Genomic DNA, 20,203 nt, shown 5'->3' with positions numbered 1-20,203 from the left:
CCTGCTGAAATGTGAACAGGACAACCAATTAGGAGTATTTATGATAAACCAATTAATGATATTTATTGTGGAGCACTAACTGGAGGGGTGCTCATTAACACCATTCTGTGCTAATACCGGTCCCCAGGTATTTGTTTCATTTGCTTTCAGGCATGTTTTGCCACACAAAGAACACATCTTTGTCCTATTCTCTTCCCTCTTGCAGTTGTATTTACATTCCTACTTTGAAAGTATGGCCAAAGCCTTTCCCCTATGTTCTGAAGTTGGATTAATCCTAAGCCTTTATGTGTGCCTTCCTGAAGGTGTTCTTTTCAGCAAGCTTGGTTAGTGCTGTGTGTTCACAGTGGAGGCAGAAGCAGCGGTGCCGTGCCCTTCCTTCTCGTATGCCCCCACATCCTCCTCTTCAACAACCCTCAGGGTGGAGGAAAGAAAACTGTGTACTGTTTAGTGTTCTGCATGTAGCACAGGTCTGAATGTAGTGTTCTCTTATTTAATGTGTCCTTTTGCTCACTAAGGAATAGCTGCACCTCAGTTAATTAGTCTACCAAGACAGACTGTACATTATTATTTATAAACTAAGTTGCTTTGGGATGATAACACTGCTGCAATGCAGTGAAATGAGAAAAAAACCCAACTTTTGAACATTATGTTCACATATATATGTGTGTGAGACACACAGGCTTCTCCCATGCCTCTCGTCCTCAGATACTACTAATTTTCTGTTCTTTTTTGACATCATACAAAACAGTGAGCCCTGGAGACAGCAGGGCTATGGTGCTTAATTCCTCTCCCTTCCTAGCCCCTTGGAGTAAGTTTTGGTTTGGAAAATGGGAATAGATGAAGCTGTGGGAAATTGTGTTTCTGTCCCTGATTAGAGGAAAAGCTACCTTTAAAATTGTCATGTAGGCTAATATACTCATTGTGTGAATCTGTAGTCTGGGAAGACATTCACCAGTGTGCTGTAGTTTCCCCCACTAACAAAAATAAGCATTGCAATTTCAATGCCATTTCCCAGTTTTTGGGCTAGTCCTTGGCTTTCTTCCCAAACAGCTCTGTGAACTCTGAGCTGAGGATGTCTTTCAGTGCCTCTGCCTATGTCTATTTGTTCCAGCTACTGGACCTTTTTAAGTTCTGGGAGATGCTGCATCTCCCCATTTCTCTACCAGATTCATTTCTTTTGGCTCCAGTAGGCTTAGTACTTGGAGTAGTGCTGAATGCCTGATTACTTGCTATAGTTCCAGGGAAGGTAGACGATGAGTTTTCAGACTGTTTCTGTTTTGTTCTTGTTTTCCCCTTTTTCATTTTCATATAGTCATAGGGATTTTTCAGTCTTTCTCTCTGTGCCCTGTTCCTCCATGGAGGTAGTGTTTTTGGAAAATTCTCCCAGATCCAATGAATCAGTCACTGAAACTATGAAGGAAGATTCTGCTCTGTTTACAGCATAGCCCAGTTTTGAGGAAACAGTAACTAGTCTTACTCCTCTGTTGTCTTTATGTATGCACACAGAAGGATGAAGAGCACAGCCAGCATGTCATTGCAGCATAGAAAACAGTGAAATATTGAATGTGGCAGGACTGGAGAGTCAAACAGCTACTTGTGCACTTTGCATTTGCAGCACATGTGGTTTGTGTGCATCGTAACGATATTGGAATGTACAGGACAGTGTATAGGCATGACTGATAGAGAAGGAGCACTTGTTTACTGGGATTCATGTAAGAATAATATTATAGTTTTAAGAGTAGGACAACAGTAATGGACGTAATATTCTCTTTGCTTTTATTCTTTAGAAAAATAAGTGTCGAAGGATGATTGATTAAATGTTACCTGGTTTAAGGCATTTAAAATGGTTAGGTGGTTTTACATATAGGCCACAGAATTTTGCAAAATACATAAATATTCGTAAATATATTCTAGAGCAATTCTTTCCACTTGCAGCCTTTAATTTTTCTCTACACATACTTTGCTGTCTTTCTTTTCTTCTTTTTCTTTGCTTAATATGTAGAGGAGTTGTCTTCCTGTCATCTTAGCTTCTTTCTTTGTTGATGTAAAAGCATAAATTATTCCTAGTGCAGTTCTTCCTTAAACATTCCTTGTATGCTGATAGGCTTAGGTGAGATGGGATCACCAGGAGAATGGATGACTCAGGCTTCTACACTGACTCAACAGTCACAATGAGTAGATTCATGTACTTTTGGCATGTAGGTACAAGCTGTCACTTCATTTCACAGAGTTTTGTTGATGAGATTTTCCAGAAGTAATTCAAGCATAATGAAGTATTAGTGTGACCTATTATATGGTCTGCTTGGGTGTAGGTTATGATGGAAAAGGTACCGATACTGTTACCTGCTTTTGCTGTGCTATATTTGCAGTTAGAAAACAGCCTTGGAATGCCTTTAATGTTTGTATTTTTATCAGTTCCTTTTTGAATAATATGTCAATAATGCCAACTGGATGTGTTTAAATATATAACATGTAGCTGGCCACTTCCACAGCCATGTAATGTTTTGCTTTGTCCAAAGTGTGTTGACTATTTTTTGAGAAGACCTAAGATTTTCAGAGATACTGCCAGTAAAATAGTACCAAGGGCAGTAATGCCATGTGGGGCTCTGGAACTTGCCAGGCTATGAACAGGATATAAAAAACCTTCTTGTTTCTTTGGCATCAGCTTAAAAGTAGTCCTTATGTTGTGTTAAATAGTTCAGTTGGGCTGTTTTTAAGGGAAGTGATACACTGTGCTCAAACTGACAAATTCTGTGTCACACCAAATCGTTTCTCTGCCAGCATCAACCTTACTGAATATCCTCTCAAACTGAAGAATAGTTGTGAACAGCAGTAACCCAATGTCACAATCGAGATAAAGTAGGCACAGGTTTTGTTTAATTTCATTTATCTTTCTGCCCTGGGATTTTCTGAAGAGTTCTGGTACTTTGTGCTGATACTCCCCATTGGAGAGGTATAGATGAATTATCTTCATGTTGACTCCACCCACTGAAATTCTAGATTGTGTTATTATGCTGCCTTGCAGGAAAATGATCTAATGACTGGGTTGCCCTACTATCATAGAAATTGTCTCCTATGCTCAGATATCACCAAGTGCAAATCTGCTTCCTATTGTTAAAGGTTTGTCAATAGGATAAAAGCCTGCACTCTTGGAATTAGTCACACCTAGTTAATGTATTTGAGACATCCCACAAGTAAATAAAATTAATATTTATGGGGGATTTACCTCCATTCAACATGCACTTGTACTTTTTACAAGAGTTGAGCTGCTGGGTTCCTGCCAGAGTCACTGGTGGAGTTTTGGGGAGATTTATTTCCTAAGTTTCCTGTCTCTGTTTTACCTTTCTTTTTCCCTTCTTCCCTTTTATTCTTATCCCACTTGTACCACCAGATTATGATAGGGTCAGTTTGAGATTGTCTACCAAGAGATTACATTGCAAGTTTGGGCTAAAGCAAAAACTTCAAAATGCTTTCACTGTAGTGTCTTCCTTACTGAAGAATGTAGGGTGAATGGGTTTTGCTTTTAAGCCAGTGCATGCCTCATTAGTCTACATCCCTTCTGCAGAACAGCTGGTGGTGCACTTGTTTCTTTCCTCCTTTTCGATTTCTTTGGTGCTTTCATCCTTTTGGTTAGAAAGGATGAGGTATATTAGTCTAAAGAGTCAACTCAGTCACCTGCATGAGTGAGCCCAGGATAACAGTGAATTATTAAACAAGAGCTGAATTTCTCTGTACTCGTTAGCTAGAATAAGTTTTAATAGTGATGTCACATAGCCATAATACAACTATTCTTCTAATTTATATGCCAGTCTAACAAAAGAATTGGTTATTTTGCTGTCTGCTTTTAGGTATGTAGATTTTTACTCAGTGTTTAATTCTACTAAAACGTTCCTAATGTAGTATCAGACTGTATAAACTAACCTAATCACTGAGAGCATTTAACTGGTTTAGAATGTGTTTAAAATGGTTGTGTACTGTGAAAATTGTCAGACGAGATGATCAAATTAGGCTGCTAAGGGAGATTTCGTGGCAAATGAAATGAGTGCTTATGTAAAATTACCTACTGTTGTAGTGTGTGTAAGTGTGCATATGCGCACGCACATTCATATACTGGAGCTGATGAGCCTCTGGCAGGGAGCTTTGCAGAAGCTGCAAGTATTTTTAGTGGAAACGAAATCTCAGTTCAGTGCTGCAGCATGTGACTTCCTATTTCTGTAAGTTACTTCCAAGGGACTTCCTCTGTTAAATCGGCTTGTCTCTAGAGATCTGATCTGGAGCTGGAGCGTAGTCTGCTTTGTCCTGTGCCTGTGCCAGCATTTTCCCAGAGTTTTCTTTCGAGAATTTCATTTTTATTTTGTCCTGTCTCCAGCATGCAAGGATCTTGTGGCTGCTACCCGTGATCGGAAGCTGAATACATTCATACAAGTCTCAGTGGTACATCCAGCAGAGCACATTTTGACGAGGTATTCAAGCACTGAAATCGTGGAGGTGAGAGTCTTTCTTATTCAATTAATATGTTGATTAATAAATCGCACATTTCTTCCTTAGAAAGGGAATGAGAAATAAAACAAGTTAGTGCATAGTCTTGGGTAAGGCAAGCACACTCTGGCAGTTAGTAAAGCATACCTAAGAGTGTTCTGTAGTTCTTGGAATTTAACCAGTATAAACAGTTAGAAATGAACTTGGCTTTTCATTAAAGCTCTGTTGTTCCAAGTAGAGACATAGAGAATACTCCAGTTCTCCAGACATAAGTCTAGAATGAAACAGGGAATAGTTGCTTTCATGAAAGAAGAAGGCAATGCAAAGTAAAACTAAATTAAGAGTGCGGTGAGTTGGTAAAGTATTTTTAAATTACAGAAGAACATAGATGTATTATATGGTCTGTTATCCTGTTTGTTGTTCTATGTTTTTCCATTGGAAAGTTGATACTTTCACAATTTCTAGAAGTAGCCTAATATTTTTTAGTTGGGGAAAAGAGTGTGTGTATGTAAGGTCTGTGACTTTGTATAAAATAATTAGTGTCTTGCACATATTATAGCAAAAGTTGTCCGAGGCTGCTTTGCTGGTCTTTGCTTTGCCCTATAAGCATGAATGTCAGAACCAGCAAAAATAGTTCACAGAGAAAATTAAGTGTGAGCAGGCAATGTAGGTGTAACTTGTTTAACTTACTGGAGAAACTCATTAAGAAGAGGGAAGTCTTACTGTAAACACACACATGATTTTGCCAAAGGCTTCTTTTAACTGTTAAATACAGTGGAAATATTTCATGAGCTCTTTGTGTGATCAGTTTCAACCAACTACTAATTAAATTGTTATAGTTTCAGCCATCAAGCATCCTGAAACTGCTTAATTCAAATATCTTGTGTCTGATCAGGATGTTTCATTGCAGGCTGACTGCAATGATGTTGTGCAGAAGATGGAATAGATTTAGATTTTCTTAATAGAAGTTGATGCATTTCCTAACACAATGTCCTTGATCTGAATAAATCCCTGAATTTGTTGTGTCAAGGCTCTCAGCTTCACAGTCAGGCTTTGGGGGAGGGGGAAGGCAGGGACACAGAAAAGGTATTTTCTACAGAAATTTAAGGATACTAGCCTGGTAATCTTTGGAAATTAAGTATAATTAAACATTAAGAAATTATAAACACCGTTTTATATGATTCATTTAATTGTTTGTATATTTGAAGCTGTGATATAGTTACCTCCTTGTACAGCTTTTAGATATAATGATGTTATAAAACGCAGGAATGTTGTCTTGCTCCACTACTGTCTAACAGGGGTAGTGTAATCCCCTCCCCACAAATCAGTATGCTTAATGTAATACAGGGAGTCTCCATAGCATTTTGTAGACATTGTGATTTAATGAAGGTCTCTGGTTTTTTTTTTGTGTGTGTGTGTAAGTTTTATCTTTAGGTTATTTAAATTAATATGAAACCATGGTACTTTCAGAGAGTATCATGAGAGAAAGAAAGGGATGGTTTATTATAAGTTGTATTCCAGATACTGACTCCTGCTGGCTGAGCTGTTTAAAGGCATGTTGTTAGTCTCTGTTTCAGAAGCACTTGATATCTCTTCTAGTTAAAAAACTTCCCAGAAAGTTATTTGAAACTTCCCTGACAAAGTTTTAAAGTTCTCCAGTTTTCTTACTGGTTAGATGGTACTTAGATGTTCAGATCTCTCTGCTGTAGAACCAAAGTTCTTTTAAAGAGCCCACAGTTTCTGTACATCTGCACTGGCATACTACACATTGCATAGCTGTTACCTTACTGAATGCTTACTCATGTTTCACAGGGTACAAAAGATCCGCTGTTTTTGACTGGTGTGACATTCCCACCGGAATACCCTATCTATGAGGAGACTAAAATAAAACTAACGGTCTATGATGTCAAAGATAAATCTCAAGACACGGTAAGTGCTTTGCTTAATTTCTTGCATAAATATTACGGAGGATTAAGTTTCTTGCCATGTTGTTCTTTGGCTCTCTTTAGCAAGTTTGAAAATTGGGGAAGTAGATTTATGTGAATTGGTTTTGCTCTTCTTTTATTCTTAAAATGTACTTTATTTTTTGTTGTTATGTTAGAGACTAGAAAAAGAGAACCAGGCTTATGAAGGACCCTTTGCTGTTGTTTAATTGGTTACATGAATCAGCACAGGAATTTCTGGCAAATAAAAGATTACTCTTCTGTGCTTTTTGATGGCAGAGAACATACGGAATAGAGTAAGATAACACCACTGTGAATAACTTTTCAGAAATATGATTCTGATAATATATTTACCCACAGAAGAATGATAATACAGCCTGTAACCTGATGTTGGAGAGAGATAATCATATTTTATTTTAATCTCTTGTGTGATGATACCTGCAGGTCTGCTGTGCCTGCTGCTATTACTGGTTTGTAAGGGTCCAAGGTCTTGTGTGTCAGTGCTAAAAGTGAATCATTCTGAGTTCCAGTGTTGCATATTTTTGGTTACACTGTCAGCTTTTTGTGCTGAGAAACAGTTACTCTCTTGAGATGACATATGGAGGTCAACAGGACTGTTTGAGTGATCTAACTGCTAAATATAGGCCTTGAGTGCCATTTCATGTGCTCCAGGTGATCTAAGGCAGCCTTATAGAGCTAGAAGATATCACAGGACCTATGGGAGATGTGTGTTTTTCTTCTGTGCAGCTGGAGTCCAGCTGATAGTTTTCTCATGGGCATCAAAAATGGCCCTTGATACCTGTATTCAATTTGCTGAGTTGCCCTTTACATATCTGTAGTTGGCTCCCAGTATGATTAAGGACTGTGCAAACTCATGTCATGACTGTATATGCGTTCCTTATCCATAAGAAGGAAATTAAAGGCATAACTTACAACTTGAGGTTATCTTTGAACTGCTTACAAAAGTAAAGTTGTATGGTTAGAGGACTTTTAATGTTTTACAGGTAGAAAATAGTTGATATATTTGTTTATATTTTGGACCTTTGTGAGCAAACAGGTTGGATCTGTCTCCTCACTAATTTTTTTTTTTAATGGGAATATGTGGAATATTTTAGATGTAAAATCTGCATTTCTTTTGGTTTAGAGGCTAAGTTATATTTTCTGTTTAAGAATAACAAGAGAAGAGGCATGTATACACATTTTCACAGTGTGTATGTTTTAGTTTTTGGTTATGATTTAAGACTACAGGGGCTTAAAATAACATCTGCTGTTTGTTCAATAGAGTTGTCACCCATGGAGAGATAGGGGAATTGGGTTACAGACAGATGATAGAAAATAAAATCTCATCTGTAAGCAAAAAAAGTGGACTTGATTCATAGTTATCCCTGTACTACTACTCTTCTAGTGGCAGATCTCTATATTGCTTCTTACACAGGACAAGACCTAGCCTAGAGAATGAATATAGTTTGAAAAGGTTTTGAAAACTTTTAAGGACTACTTATAACTGTTCGTTAAAATTGTAATATAGGCGTAAAGTCTGTCCCAGAGAATGCTAGTAACATAGCTTGTAAGTCACAAGAGAGATACCTTTTTCTTTTTTTCGTAGCAGTTATGTAGTTCCTATGTAAAACATTCCAGATCTATAGTTTATAGTACTTTTTTATAAGGAAAAATGTTAATACTTAGCCATCTTAAAAGTGGGTATAGGTAAGAAAAAATTAAATAAGCTGTAAGATTTAAATCAAGGTAGATTTCACCAAGTATGTGATCCCAGGCTGTGACTCCATTTGTGCCAATATTTGGATTCCTGTTTTCATCCTAGTATATCAGTAATGATGTAACTAATAACTTGACTTTCTTTCCTATAATTGGAAGCCATTGCATTTTTCTATTAATTTAGGTGACTTTTTTGAGTCTGGAGGTGTATACAGATTTGCGAAAGTCAGGTTTAAATCTGCTACAGCTTGATACCATTACCAGGATAGCTGCAGCTGCACAGACCTTGATGGTAGCTTCATGACCCAAGAAATGGCATGTGTCCCTTTGGCAGTAAGCCTGTTTCAAGTGCTGCGTCTTCAGAGTTCTGATGATCCAGGCTACAGTAAAGCTGGCTTTCTTGTTTCTCAAAAATTGCTGCCACAGCTTATGGCCGCAACATGCAGCCCCACCATTTCTTAGATAGGTAATACTTCGGTGTGGAGGGGAATCCAGGACTGTTAAGTTACTTTACTCTTCTACACGATGCTTCCATACCAGTTACTAGCTCATACAAGTGAGCATTTATGGCAGAATAAACTTGGAATCTGACAATTGCAAAATATTTTGCAAAAATTGGGCAGCAAGCTACAATAATAGGAATTTCCACAATGTCAGAGCTGCACTAAATCTGGTTAGTTCAGTTAACCAGTTCAAGTACCTAATATCCTTCATCACAAATGTATGCTTATTCTTTTCTTTTTTCCCTTGTAGTTAAAATGAAACTAAAGGAAGTGCATTGTGTGTGTTAAACTCAGCAGGATTTTACTACCACAAATAGAAGGCTGTAGAGAAGGCAGGGAAAGGGCAGTGGGTGCATCACAGGGTGAAGTAATTTCTTGTTTTTTACCTAAACCTACCTCTGTCCATATAAAAGAATTTGGTCTTATTTTCAAACCCACTGGATTTGTAGTATAATAAAAAAAAGAATTAAATACTGCTCAGTTTGTATACACTGGTCATAATGCTAAAGGGAAAGGGGATGCTTCCCTGGGAGATACAACCAGAGTTTTGTTTTGGCAAGGCTGACATGCAATGTGAATAGAAAGTTTTAATAAAGAATATGCTATTCCTACTTTACTTTTATATATTTGGAATAAAGAAGCTAATAGAGTGTGTTATGAAGTAAAATTTAAATACATCCAGTGAAGCCATGCATACAAAGCAGTGGGTAATGCCATATTCTGAAAAATGTATACTGACATCTGTTTCTACATCACAAAGATTTTCTTTCCATATTGCCTTCAGCAAATTTATGTTTCACCAGCTTGAGCTGCACTGTCTTTAAGATTTTGGATAGTTGAGTTTCATTGTAATGATGGGACTACACCTGTTCTTTAAGTCATTGTCCAAGAAAATAGGAATTAGAGACTCATACGTTGTTAAAATATTACTTTTGTACCACTTTTGCACAGGCGTGCTATTCTTGTCTTTCCTATAAGCATGCAAGTTTGGTCTAGCAAGTTTTAAAGCTGAAGCCAGATTCATTCTCTTTGAAAATACTGCATAGCACAAATTGGGTACCACTGCCACATGACAGACTCACAGGAAATACAGAAGAGATGAATTTGTGTTACATTAAGCTGAGAGAATGCTTAGCGACTAATTTAGGAGGGAGCAGTCTTTCTGTTCTGTGTTTAGAATATATATACTTGTGTCCTGCAGCAAGCATTCTGAAATTCATTGTGTTGAGCAGCGTGGCTATATTTTTAGGCAAGTACTGTAACATTTAGCTCTGGTGAGACTTTTGTTTGCTTGTTTTCCAAGATTGGTTCTTCTGTTGCCTCATCTGCATCTTATATTTTTATTTCACCGACTTTTCTATCTGTAAAGTGGGTTTGAAAAATGTTTGTGTCTTGTATGGTGGGATTATGTGTGTTTTAATGCAACAAAATCTTGTTGTAAAAGCTGCTGTTGTTGATAACTTTCCGTGTCTGGTCTTTGCATCACCCCTTCACAGATTCCCCTTATTTTCAAGAGGAGACAGAGACTTCATACCCTAACTAGGGTTACTGATTTAATGGATGTCTTTGCTGTTTATCCTAAAGACCCAGTAGGTAGATATAATCTTTGGATGGATATAAGTACTGGAATTCACATGTGACATTCTAGATATGAACAGCCACTCTAATGCAATCTCCTGAGAGCAAGGAGAAATGGGATGTATGATAGTCAGTTGAAATATTTACACATTCTACAGTCTGGTCATGCATTTGTTACTTCCCTAATTTTCTCTTAATTGCTGAGAATAAAATTAGATGAATTTTGTAATTTTAAGAGTAGGAGGAATATAAGTGAGTTTCGGATATGGAAACATAAAGTGAAAATTTAGATTATTTAGGCTTCAAATTACATGTCTTTTAACTGGTGAGATTTGAATCTTCTATTAAACTTTCTCACTATGAATTGAAAATTTGCAAAATATTTTTCTTTGCATTCTTCTTCACATTGCAAGTATTCCTGTTAAAATGGAATCACACTGGAGCGAGCGGAAAATGAAGACTGCCTGTCATGAAAAGATGCATTTTGAGTCTGGTTGTGAAGCCAAATCTGAAGTGACAGCATTCCACGTTCCCTCATGGGCATTAATCTGTTCCATAAAACCACCACGCAGTTCAGTGTGGTTTGCCATCTCTGCTGAAGAGGCCCCACAGCTTGAATATTAGGAACGCTGTAGAGCAGGATGTGAAATGCATTAGCAGAGAGAAATGTGAAAGCTTATGCATCACCTACCTGCACTCTGCCTGTACTGGAGTGCTCTCAGTCCCTCCCTCTTGTCAGTGCTAAAACTACTCCAGCTGTTTTTCTTTTTCTTTAAAACTTGAAGTGGTGCTGAAAGTGCTTGACTTTGTTTAAAAAAAAACAACACTTAATTCCTCCTTTTCTCAGTTCCGGTCACTGTCATCTCTGCAGGATTTGTAGGAAAATATCGCCTTAAATTAGAAACTCTTAATATCTCATTCTTCTTAATAGAGCAGTGCTGTATAGTACCACAGTCCTACCAAGAGAAACACTTGCAGTAAAACTTCAGGTGTTCGTGTGTCTCTTCAACGTCATGTAATTTATTTATTTATTTATTTCCCCACAAATGCATATGTGCTGATAGAAGTAGTTTTGCTTTTGCATCAGACTATAGGTTCTTACTAAATGCTATTATTAGAGATATTGGGGGGGAGAGATATCTTTTTATTCTTCTGGGCACATGCATATGGAATCCACCTAAAGTAGTATTTGTCAGTCTTTCTCAGAATTTTTAAGAAGTCTGGATACATAAAGGGAAATTCAAACTATTGACTTTCATTTGGGCTTATATTGAAATAAAATCTTTCTTTGAAGTGGCTGAGGGTACAAATAAGTTTTCGTGTATCTGTAAGAGAACTGGGGATAAGTGTCAAGACCAGGAAAGTTACAGGTATAGACTTAAAGTCTATTTGTTGCCTTACTGCTCTTTGTGCCTAGCCCTTGAAAATTCCATGGGAGGATTTGACTTTCTAAAAATCTTTCTCTCTTTGAAAGCATTCTACTTTTCATCCTACTCTTCCTCATACCCTCTTACTTTTTCCTAATTGAGGCAAACTCCTCCCTATTGCTATATCTGCAGGGAAAGTTGTAATCTACTATTTGTTGATTTTCCATTTTCTTTTCCTTTTCTACCTGCTCTGTCAATCAAGTGTTACTGCTGCCTGACATCAGGCAAAGGTTTGCTCCAAGAGCTGACATTTTGGAAAACTGTCGTAAAACTACATAGTGATGAGACCAATTGTATTCTATAAAAATATGAAGGGTTGCCTTGGAAATTGCTTAGAAATAAGAGAACCAAGTAGTAAAAGAATGTTTCCCTGTAGATTTTTATTTTAACCAGCTAAGGGTTTCAGTAACATAGATGTGATTGTTCTAATCTCTATAGCACTGTCCAAAAAGTTTGCAAATGTATCATTTTTCCATGAGTACTTGTGTATGCATTATTGATAGATAACCTTCATTGCTCCATCCCTGACTAGACCAGCATGAAGCACGTAGGAATAGTCTAACGAATCCAATGTGGTTACTGCACTATCATTTCTACTGATTACTTTTAGGGTTCAAGGGTCACATGCCTGCTATAGAAGGCTGAAATGTTTTCCTCTCAAATATGTACAATGCAGTGAATAGAGGAAGAAGAGCATGGTGTTCCTTTAGTAAGTGTGGAGCAAGCTGGCTGTAAAAACATGACCTCAGGTTGAAGAACATGCTTCTTTCCTTTCAAAGGGTTGATATGCTTTCCTTCCTACTGCCTTTGACCTGGTGTTCCTTGGAGGAGGCACTGGAAGAGCAGCTCCTCAAGAGGGGTGGCTGGTGCTCTTGTCAAGCAGGGTGCTGCAGCCCTCATGGGCAGCCCAGGCATTGCAAGCATGAAGGATTTCCTTGTACTGAAGACAGCAAAGTGGGAATGTTTGAATGACTCAAAGGATAAGATCTGTCCTCACTGGTGATTTCCCTTTCTCATCAGGTGAATGATCAGCTCTTCCAGTTCAGGGGGCTGGGTACCTGGCGAATGACTGGCCTTACTATTAGAGACTACGGCAGAGAAGGCATTAAGTAGGCTCAGCCTTTTCCTCGTTCTTTGTAACTGTGTTTCCAGTAAAGGATGGAGATTCTCCTTATCCCTCCTTTTGTTGCTACTGTATTTATAGAAACATTTATATTTGTTGTTTACAATGGTAGCTAGATTAATTTCTAGTTGGGTTTTGGCCCTTCTAATTTTCTTCTTTCACAACCTCACAACATCCTTGTAGTCCTCCTGAGTTGCCCACCTCTTTTGCCAAAGGTCGTAAGGTCTTCTATTTATTCCAGAGTTATAGCTGAAGCAGTCTGTTCAGCCATACCAGTCTTCTTTCTGCTGGCTCATCTTTTGGCATATGGGGGCAGCCTGCTCCTGCACATTTAAGATTTCCTCCTCTAAGAATTTCCAGTCTTCCTGGACTCTCCTTGCAAGGGATTCTGTCAACCAGTCTCCTAAAGGGCTGAAGTCTGCCCTCTGGAAGTCCAAGGTAGCAGTTCTGCTGCCCCCCCCATCCTTTCTTCTCCAAGAATCAAAAATTATCATTTCATGATCATTGTGCTCAAGATGACCTCCAACTATCACATCACCCACAAGTCATCCTCTGTTCACAAACAGGTCCAGTGGGTGCCTTCCCTAGTTGGCTCACCCACCAGCTGAGTCAGGAAGGTCTTCAGGAACCTTTGAGACTGTTGGCTTTCTGCTATGTTGTGTTTCCAGCAGTCATCTGGTAAGTTGAAGTCCCCCACAAGAATGCAGGCTAGCAATTGTGAGACTTCTCTCAGCTGCTTAAAGCGTATTTCATCTGCCTGTTCTTTCTGGTTGAGTGGTCTGCAACAGATTCCCACCACTATACCTGTCTTGTTGGCCTTTCCTGTGATTCTTACCCGTAAACACTCAACCCTGTTGTTGCCATCATTAAGCTCTAAACAATTAAAACAGTCCCTAACATTCAGCGCTACCCCACCACCTCTCTTTCCTTGCCTCTCCCTTCTGAAGAGTCTAGAGTCATCCATGACAGCACTCCAGTTGTGGGAGTCATCCCACTGTGTTTCTGTGATGGCAATTATGTCGTAGTTTTGCCACTGTACAATGTCTTCCAGCTCCTCCTGTTTGTTGCCCATGCTGCGTGCACTGGTATCAATGCACTTCAGCTGGGCTACTGATCTCCACCTTTTCTGGGGGAGAAGCCCTGATTCCTATGTGGTAATTTTCTGATGCTTCAGTGGTTTCTAACATGTGAATCTCCATGCCCTACCTCCACTGAGATGGCAGACCTAAGGACCTTGCTATCACACCATCGCTCTAATGCTGGGCCCCCAGGCTTATGTGAAGTGAGCCTGGTTTAACTTCCTTTCCCCTTCAAATCTAGTTTGAAGCTCTTTCAATGAGCTCTGCTAACTCTTGTGCAAAAGCTAACTTTGCTAGCTACCTCCTCCATCTCTCCTCAGAGAAAGGCATTTACCAATATTGATGTAAAAAGGAAAGGTTCAGCATATTTAAAATCTAGTCTTTCAGTGGCAAAAATATTTAAAAAATATAATATTTAATATATTTAGATGCAATAAGGATTGAAACGTTGAAAAGAAATGTATATGGAACAGAGGTAAATCTGCTCTTGCTGCTGTATAAGCAGGCACTTAAAACCAGTTTAGAAACAGATTTTTCTTTTCAAGTTTTTGGGTGTATGTTCTGGGAAAATGGAACAAATTCGATTTATTAAAACAGATTTTTCTTCATCTACCATGTGTCTCACAAGAGTGTTCTTTAAAGTTATAGATATATTTGCACCAGGAAATGTTTGCTTTTGAAATTTTGTACTTTTAAAGCTGAGGAAATAATTGTATTTAAAAATTCTATTTAAAAAAGAATTGCATACACTGGACTTCAAGTGAGACTATCTTCTTGAGAAAGTTTTAGTTAGAAGAACGTAATGAATTGCATTCAGAGTAAACTAGTTAAATGGTTTGAATTATGCTGTACTTTAAATATTTGATGAATAAACATGCATGGTTTATGTAAGCATTTAGGAATTCCAGTGTTGTTAGAAATGCATGTATCATTGAATTTTACAGTAATTAAATCCTCTTTATGTAATCATTATGCAGTATATTACAGAAGCAAATTCCCATGTGGCTGAAATTCTCCATGCGTGCCTTTTTCCATGCCAGAAATGAGGATTTTGTTTTGATCTGTTCTTTGTTTTGTCCTCTTCATGGCTTGAGTGATCATGAAAGGAGGGAAAAACCTCTGCTTTCTACCATTTGCAGTTTGTGCAATGTTGGCTGGAAAACCAGGAGAACAAAGGACAAATATAGTCAGTAGCATGGTCAAAGTGTAGTGCTTTTGCTTTTCTCAAAATCTCTACAGCATAAATGTGAATGAACATTACAAACATCAACAACTGAACTGAAGATTTCTGTGTACGAAGCAGTTACTACATTGAACACGGTTATCAACAGCTTTGTAGTGTTATAGCACTTTGTGGTATATGAGAGAGATTTCCTTTCACTGGGGAGTAAACTGCCTTCCCTCACCTTGAATTTATTACTCATTGATGAGGTCATGGATCATTATCAAGCAGGCACTGGCACAGTGACATTAGGTAGGATTATGTTTAGTGTGGTTGGTGTGTTTTCCTAGCATTCTGGGGTGTTGAGAATTTGGTGGATTTTTTTCTTTCTTTTTCTTTTTTCCCCTCTGGAGTTCTTTTCATCACAGCTATGTTATTTTTAAAGCAAGAATAATTGAAGGTTTTTATAGTAACATGCAGCTGTTGATGCTTATTCTTTCAGTCTTACTATCCATATATCCTTTGTCATATGTGCAGTCTCACTAATGTGAAATGAAAAAGCTGCCATTTTAATAAGGTTTCTTTTTTAATTTCGATTTGGAGTAAGGAACACTGTGTCTTTCGATTTTCCTCATATTTCCTTCCCGTAGCTGCTTTGTTCTTCCCCAGCCTTCTCTGCCAGCTTCAGTAAGGCACAGTATTTAAAACATAACCATTGTAATGGTTCATATGTAATAATAATTCATAGAGCTTCTGAGGTAACTTCGTTTTAGAGCAGTCCCAGAGATACCGATTAGCAAAGACTGTTCTATCAGTTTTGACTGTAAATATTACACCTGAGCCATATCCAAGTGAAATTGAGGTTTTCACTGGAAAGAAATTCAAGAAATTTATTTTGTCTACAGGTTGATAAGCAAGTTTGTTGTCATACACACCAAAGAGTAGTACATATGTACAAATACTAGTGTATGTATTCTTGTAAGATTAGAAGAAAACTTTTTGACGATGTATGTACTACATTGATCTGACTTGATATGTACAATCATTTCTGGTGGAGGCTGAAGTCTTCTTGATTCGTGTGTGTCATGGTTACATATGGTTGCCTACATTGCTCAGGTTTTTGGTTCTATAGTAGGACTATGGTCATTCGTCACTGTGTTATTGTTAGGCAATAGAAAGAAATCACTGGATCTCTATGGAGCAGAAGTAAGAGTGGAGGGTACTACCTTCCCTCTTTTGCATCTGTTAGCACAAAATGATGCAGGTGTGTTACTATCCACCAAGTTTATGTCTGTGCTATTTCCAAAATCTGGGAGCAGGACCAGTGGCAGCATTGGATCACAGTTTTATGTTCCCTTCTTTACTCTTTAGAAGTTTTACTGGGAGTGTCAGAAGCAGTCAAAAGCTCTAAACTTTTTTTTTTAGATGCATTGAGTGATAAAAGCTAATTCCTTTGGTTGCAACAGCATCTGCACCATGAGCTGCTGTATGGATCTGTTTTGTCATAAAATGCAGATTTGTAAATTCGGTTTTTGAAAGAACTATTTCTCTGGTGAGATTACTTCAGACAGGATTGCGTTCTTCCTGACAAAATCTGTGTTGTGTGGGACAAACGTGATTTATTTCCTGTAGAAGGCAGCAGTCAGTATGTCTTTGAGATGCTTGGAAGGCTTGGATCTTGACACACAGCTTCCTTAGTGAAATCAAGCATGGAGGTCCTTGATTTGTTACAGCTATAGATCCTCACTGCCTCTGTTCCTGGGGAATAACTTGGCAGCTCTTCAAAAAGAAGTAATTGCAAGGCTCTTGCTCAAGAAATTATCTCTCAATGTGGAAGCTCTAGACAGTTACTGCCCAATTATTGCTACCCTGTTCTAAAATAACATCACCCGTGTGACAAGGAAGTTTCTGGATAATTAACTATGCCCAAATGGCTTTCAGGCTTGGGTATGACAGAAGAAAAGACTGTCCTTGCAGTATAAATTAAAGTGTAGGTACATACACCCTGTTGCATTGAAAGACTGTTTCCATGTATGTACAATACTGTGCAAGACTTGTGTCCAGAGATTCATTGTCCATTAAGACAACCTTGGCCTTATCAGTTAGAAATCCTCTCCTGGTGGATAAATCTGTCTTGATTTTGAATTAGTCTTAGTACAGCATATTTTGTAGTGATACAGTGATGGATTCCTTTCCCCTGCTCCTTTTTTAGAGTGTTCCTCAGGTAGTGGCTCATTGGCCACAGGTTACAGGCTCCTGTAGCAAGTACCAGAGGGCTTAAAGTTTTCACATCTGTTTTTAGACGTGAAACATCACAATCAGCAGTATATTCAGTACAAAGAAGACAAAAAACCTGTTGATACCAGCTGTATTAAACTCCGTATGATACTGGCATTTTTAGCATCTGTCTTAAATATTGTCTCCCAAACCCCACAAGCTATCTATTGAAGGAGTTAGAGAGACAGTAACAAGAAGAGAAGGGACATCATCTAGTTTGAAAAAGCAGACTATTATTTGCCTTGGGTTTGGTTTGGTTCCCCCCTCCTCCTGCTAGTTCACTTTTTTCTGGACTTGCAGTTTGGTTTTCTGTACGTGTGCAGCCTGTTTTGTATGCCTGAGGTGGACCATGCTGTTTTCTTAGTGCTTCTGAAACTCTTAGATGAAGCTGTATCCAGCGGTACCTGATTATTATTAATTTTATTTTTTTTTTTCACTTGTAGTTAGTCATACAGGACATATCCATTGAAATTCTACTGAATAGGAGTAACTTGTCCTTTACACAGGTAAAATTGGAAATTCGGGTTATTTATGTAGAGTAGTTCATACCTCTTACAATCCTCAACACTTGGCTAATGTAACATAAAATATGCTGGATTGCCAATCTCCTTTTTAAGAGAAAGTGTCATGAAATTTGTGCTTATTATATTTGCACCTGTATTACAATTACAGTGAATCTTATGAGACTGCATTGCTTAGACACTCCTTTAGATTGGGCTATAATTGTTGATGTGTTTGAATGATTACAGGTGGAAAGGGCAATAAATTCCTTCCTTCTTTAGCAAATGGCTGTCATTTATAGCAGTTTATTGAGATGTTTATTAAGTTAACCTGCACAGCATTGCACTTCACATTTAATTAAAATGGAAGTGGTTGGTTCAGACTTTGGGAGTTCAGCATTGTAGGTCCTGTGTTTAAGACTGGGTGGCTTATATCTTGCTGTTCGGCATTTTCCACAACTAAGAGTACACTGAAATCAGATGCAATTGATACTTTGCATAGTATTGACAGCTAGTTTAATATGGGTCTAGGGATTGGAAAGAAGTTCTTAGTTTGAAACTAATTGTGTAACTTTATTAGAGTTAAAAGGAAAAGCCTTTTTTTTTTTTTTTTCTTTTTAACAAAAGCAAAGAAAAAAGAAAAATATATTTTGAGTGGTTTTAACATTTATTATGAATTCAAGTTGTGAGACAGCAAAAGTAAGCGTAGATAGTTTGGGCTTGTGTAAATATTTTTCTCTATCATTTCCCCGGACAAGTAGTCAGAGCACAAGAATTTTTCCTGGAAATAAGCAAACTTTATTTTGAAAATGAGCTTCTGAGGCAATCTCTGGACTGTGGAGCTGATACACTTTGCAGTAACATCCTGTCGTCTTTCTCTACTGACATCCAGCCCTGGAAATCCAGGAGGAGAGATGTGGTATCTGGCCAACATTCCAGTGCAAAGTGCATACTGCGAGGCTAGGAAGAATCTCTGGGTCTCAATTCTAGATGTGTTCTAGAGGAAGAATCTAATAGTGCATAGCAGGGTTGGCCCTTCATTGCTGTCTTCGATGACACACCACACTGGAGTAATTTTTTGGCTGTTCAGTTTTGTAACTGCTGAAATTTGATTTGGGCATGTGAGTGGGAGATGAGAAGTAGCTGGCCAAGCAAAAAGATTGCTAGGGATGTGACAGGCAGAAAGTGTTGGGGGGGGGGGGGGGGAGGTAGAGGGTCAGACACAGAGGCAGAGAGGTTCAAGTAGAAAGTGCAGCCAAACATTGATATGCTAAGAACTTAAATAGCCCACCCCTTTCTACGTCAGGCTTGCATACTGTTGGAGCTGGATGTGTGTGTTTGCGTACACATAGGGCTGGATCTCTGGAGTGGGCTTCAAGTCCCAATTCCTTTGAAATTACTGTTAGAAAGAGTAATGACACATGTTAGGCTATGGAAGGAGTTGCTGAAGAATAGCCATCAATACTGTGGAGCCTCAAGATGGGAGGTCTTTGAGTTTGTATACAAATTCTGAATACAGAATTCACTCAAATATGAATAATACAAAGACTACAAAGTTGTGTGATGGAAGTACGAAGCTCAAGTAAAATGAAGACCACGTTTCTCTACAATTGCTTCATTCGTGTAATGTTCATGTAATTACATTATACCTGCACACTCTTGTTTTCTGTGCCTAAGGCTTTTAGGTTAAGTGGTGGTGTTCGTGTCAGCTGCTTCTGTGGTCACTAATATACTAACATTGAATGTAATAAGTTGTAATTTTTTTTTGTTTGTGATATTGAGTATAAAAATTGGGGAAGGGGGAACAAGTTCAGTTTCAGCCTCTACAAACATGGAACTTAGAGCATTAGTAGCTAAAAGAACTGTAAGCAAAAGGTATGTTTTATTTTCCTTGAAAAATGCAGCCAATGTGTGCTGGTATTGCTAGCAAGTGCAATATGATGAGTTATGGAAGTCTATTTCTTACTATCTTAAAAAAAAAATATCATAGTCAGGGAATATTGAATTGTGTGTAGTTTGCTTACCTGCACCAAAACAGTAATTTCAAGTAATTTCATGTTATTTGTGGTTTCTCATTCATGTGATTTATTCATGGCTCATTCAGATTTAGTGCTATAAACTGTGAGAAAAAGCCTATAATACTTTATTAAAGCCACTTAATTTTTCAATGAAATCTTTAAGTTGCCTTTTCAAAGAAGGCAACATTTTAATTACGATTGAATTAATCTGATAATCCTACATTATTATTAGCACTTATTTTAAGCAGATAAACACTTTTTCCCAAATTAGCCCATGCTGATGCTGTAAGAATACCTGTAACAACACCTCACCTTACTAAAGAATACAGTGTGTTTGGGGGACAATTGGTTTTGGCTCAAATTTCTGAAGTTACTTTATGTTCTTGTCCTCCATGAAA

At 38.0% G+C, this 20,203-nt stretch overlaps 1 protein-coding gene across 1 annotated transcript in view; it reads left to right on the top strand.

The window, feature by feature from the left end:
* The window catches only part of LOC104412031 (type II inositol 3,4-bisphosphate 4-phosphatase-like), a 57,297-nt gene that overhangs the window by 27,088 nt on the left and 10,006 nt on the right, over positions 1 to 20,203 (top strand). Inside the window, exons 4-6 of the mRNA XM_010022624.1 lie at positions 4,370 to 4,488; positions 6,292 to 6,408; positions 7,147 to 7,148. Of these exons, the coding sequence (XP_010020926.1) occupies positions 4,370 to 4,488; positions 6,292 to 6,408; positions 7,147 to 7,148 (238 nt within the window). The remainder of the gene's footprint in view (positions 1 to 4,369; positions 4,489 to 6,291; positions 6,409 to 7,146; positions 7,149 to 20,203) is intronic.

This window comes from Nestor notabilis, unplaced genomic scaffold, assembly GCF_000696875.1.
Source record: "Nestor notabilis isolate BGI_N333 unplaced genomic scaffold, ASM69687v1 scaffold4189, whole genome shotgun sequence".
Lineage (NCBI taxonomy): Eukaryota > Metazoa > Chordata > Aves > Psittaciformes > Psittacidae > Nestor > Nestor notabilis.
This window is presented reverse-complemented; position numbering and strand designations above follow the sequence as displayed.